This window comes from Pteropus alecto, unplaced genomic scaffold (assembly GCF_000325575.1).
Source record: "Pteropus alecto unplaced genomic scaffold, ASM32557v1 scaffold76, whole genome shotgun sequence".
Classification (NCBI taxonomy): domain Eukaryota; kingdom Metazoa; phylum Chordata; class Mammalia; order Chiroptera; family Pteropodidae; genus Pteropus; species Pteropus alecto.
In genome coordinates, this window is record NW_006443138.1 from 30,944,511 (window position 1) to 30,947,986 (window position 3,476).

Consider the following 3,476-nt stretch of genomic DNA (forward strand, 5'->3'; position numbering starts at 1 on the left):
GCCGCGGGACTGGGCGAGCCGAGCCCCGGGTGGCTGGGAGCTCGGGTTGGCGAGTAGCTGAACCCGCGGTGGTGACGGCGGGCGCTACGGGGCGGGGGCGAGCCCAGGCAGAGAGGAAAGGGAGGCTGGCTGCGGGGAAACCAGGACTGGATTCCAAGGAGAGAGGAGGAGGAGAGACCAGAGAGGAGAAAGCATGGTTCCCTGGATCAGTAGGAGGAAAACGGTGGTGGGGGAGCAAGAATCATTAGGGTGGGGAGCCTTGTAGGCCAGGAGGATGAGAGGAGAGGAGGGTAGGTGTCACAATGAGGAGTGACAAGGGAGTGAGGAGATCAGCACTTGGAGAACCTAAAGGAAGCACAGAATTCCTAGAGAAGTCCATCTGAGGTCCCACCAGCAGAAGCCGTAGAGCATTAGTGGTGAGTGACTTCTTGGCCTTGCTCTCAGCATAGCCACGCCTCCAAGCACCAGGCTCAGGAGAGAGGTTCAGGCCTCTGCTCCTGGTCAGCATCCCTTCTTTTGCAGGCATCAAGGCAGCTTTGGCCTCTACACTGTCCAGCGCCCTTTCCATGGGGCCATCTTGCCTCTCCTTATACACTTAAAAACTAATGAAGGAGTCAGGCCATACCGATTAAAAGGACCAGGAACAGCAGCCCCAGTCATGTAATCATATACATATACATATTTATGTGTCCTGCACTGGGTTCAGTGAACCACCTACAAGGGGTCCCAATATCCAGAGAATGAAGTTCTCTGAATATAAGTGCTTGGGAAGAGAGGACAGGTAAAATAATTATTTATAAGGTCCCCGTCATGTGGGGCTTTTGATATTCTCAGTGCTTTTTAAAGCAGGAATTGGAAACAATAGAAAGATGTATCTAGCAGAGAGGAAAATAAAGGGACATTTAGAAGTATTGGTACCATGATAGAAACAAAGGCTCAAAGTGGGTGGTGGTGAATGTTACAACCCACCAAAGTGGACAGTAGGCACAGTGGCCCTGTACCTACAAGTGCAAAGCTTATACTGACTCACTCTCATGGACTCAGTCCATGACTGGGGCTGGATATCTGGCAGCACCTCAAGAAGGCAGCAGGTAGAGTTATGCCTTTAGGAGTTTAGGAGAGAAAAAATGACTAGAGCAGTTGGGCTCAAAATAAAAAAGATGAGGCTCATGTATAATGCAAACATCCCAGCCACATCAAAGCAAGACCAGAAGCTTGCCTGCCCCTTCATCCTCCACATTCTGCAGGTTGCATGTTCCTTGCCTTCATTTCATTACCCTTAAACCTTCTGCTGCTGGTCTCACCTTCCTAGACAACACCATGAAACCCAAGAAGCGGGGATCAGTGGAACACAATGGTTGGTGGACCAGGACTTGCCTCTAAACCTGCTTCTTGAATTAGGGTCAGTTTGAGCCAAACACGCTTTCTCCAGTCTCTCAGAGGGCAGTCTGTATAACTAATCCTTGGGGATGTGAGATTTAGAACTCAAAACCAACATTATTTCCATCCGCCCCAGAACACACAACTTTGAAAAGCTCTATGTCCAATTGTCATGAAAGGCAGAGGAGGTATGGTGGTAAGAACTTGAGCTCTGGGGTCAGTGGTCTCAACTCTGCCACTGAGTTTCTGTGATCTTGGACTGGTTATTTCACCTCTGTGAGCCTCCAATTATCGAACTGTAAAAATGAACTGATATCTACCTTAACAGACTATTGTATAAAGAGAGGTCATGTGTTCAAAGGGTTTAACCCCAGTATACCCAGAGTGGAGTTAAAGGTAGCTGGTTATGATCAATGTTATCGTCATAATTCCATTTATCTCATGTTTAACCTCCCAGGGAACATTTACTTATAGCACAGGACACTAATGACTTCTCTGGGCTGGATTCTTTGCTGAGGCCACATTCAGAGTTCTGTTCTCCCATAGCTTTGCACTTCGGTAAGTGCCAGGGAGCAAAGCTGCTCTCGATTAGGAGCAGTGGTTCTTGGAGCTGATCTTCACAGTGTGAGAGGTTCAGCTATGCCAGCTGATGCCAAGGCCCACCCACATGGGGCAAGGTGGGGGCTAAACAGCAGATACAACCTGCACTCATGAGCATCGCAGCAGATCCAGCAGATGTTAGAGCTGAGCCAGTCCAGGTTAGAAAGCAGATTGGGGAGCTGCCAACTACTAATGGGAGTGATTACAGGCACTCTCCCAGCTCTCCCCAAGAGAAAATACCAGCCAACAGCTACCCTGAAAATTGGCCCAAGATTTCTGCTCAAGTTAATAAAGAAGTTGAAGAAGAACCAGAAGCAGCTGATGAAGACAAAGAACTTGGCTCCTGAGAGATCACTGACGAATCTGTCCCCACTCTTCCACCCTCATGCCCCTCTACCCTGGCCCACTCACACATCCTCCCTTCCTGCTCTCACTGGCCAGGTGCCTCTGCGAGGACAGTTTCCTCCCTGGTAACTTGTAACAGCCCTTGGATGTTATTCATTGTATTTGTGGGAAATGTACTGTCAATCAGTCAGATTAACTTTCTGTATGAGATTCTTTAGCCCAATTTCTTTCAGGTCTGAGGCTCCTGAATAAAAATACCACAAATAATAAGGATGAGAAATCAGGGTATATGACAGAATAAGTTGATGGTCTGAGTGTTAGAAGGATTTCCTATTTGCACTGTTTTTTTTTTCCTAATCTTCTATGTATACACACACACACACACACACAGAGCCTTTCCTTGAGCCTGGAAAGGACTTGACAAAGATGTGACGAGGGTGAAAAGAAGACAAAAGACTTTCTCATATATAAAGTGAGTACAAATATCCTACATGTATCTAGAAAAGGGAAGATACAGTCACTGAGCACCACATAGACCTGGGGTCTATGCTAGATATCTTACATAATTAAATTTATATTTAGGTTTTTCTACTCTTGACAGTTTAGGAAAGTTATATTTTTCTAGGGAATTTTCTCATTTTTTCCTCTAAGTTTTCAAAAACATTGTTGTAACATTGTTACTATAACTGGAAACTGAGGGACAGAGAGGTGAAGCAACTTACTCCAAGTCAAAAAGCTAGTTAAGGGCAGAGTTAAGGTTATATCTAGACTTCTGACTCTCAGCCTAGTGCTCTAACCTGCCTACCACTCTCTTCACAAACCTAGGATGGCAGAAGCTTGCAGGTATCCGGGGAGACAGGGACAAACCAAGCAAGTTTCAACCTGAAAAATATTTCCCTAAGTGCCGGGCCCTGGGTAAGGCTCATTTGGAGACTGAATATTCTTGCCCCCTGGAACAGAAAGGCCAATGGCTCACTGGCTTCCTGAAACAGCAGTAGATGGACTAGGAGGAAAGAAGAGATGTCCCTAATCACTCAGCAGCAAAGGAAAGCTCAGCGAGGCAAAGCCAGCCCTTCCTAGTACTGAACCAAGGCCCCATTCTTTATTCATCCATTCTCTTTATTGTCACTGCCCTCTTCATCTTTCACAGC

At 46.7% G+C, this 3,476-nt stretch overlaps 1 protein-coding gene across 1 annotated transcript in view; it reads right to left on the reverse strand.

The window, feature by feature from the left end:
• The window catches only part of TMEM121B (transmembrane protein 121B), a 2,513-nt gene extending 1,945 nt beyond the window's left edge, over window positions 1-568 (reverse strand). Inside the window, 1 exon segment of the mRNA XM_025041081.1 lies at window positions 392-568. Coding sequence (XP_024896849.1) covers window positions 392-568 — 177 coding nt within the window.
• Between the last annotated feature and the right edge of the window lie 2,908 nt (window positions 569-3,476).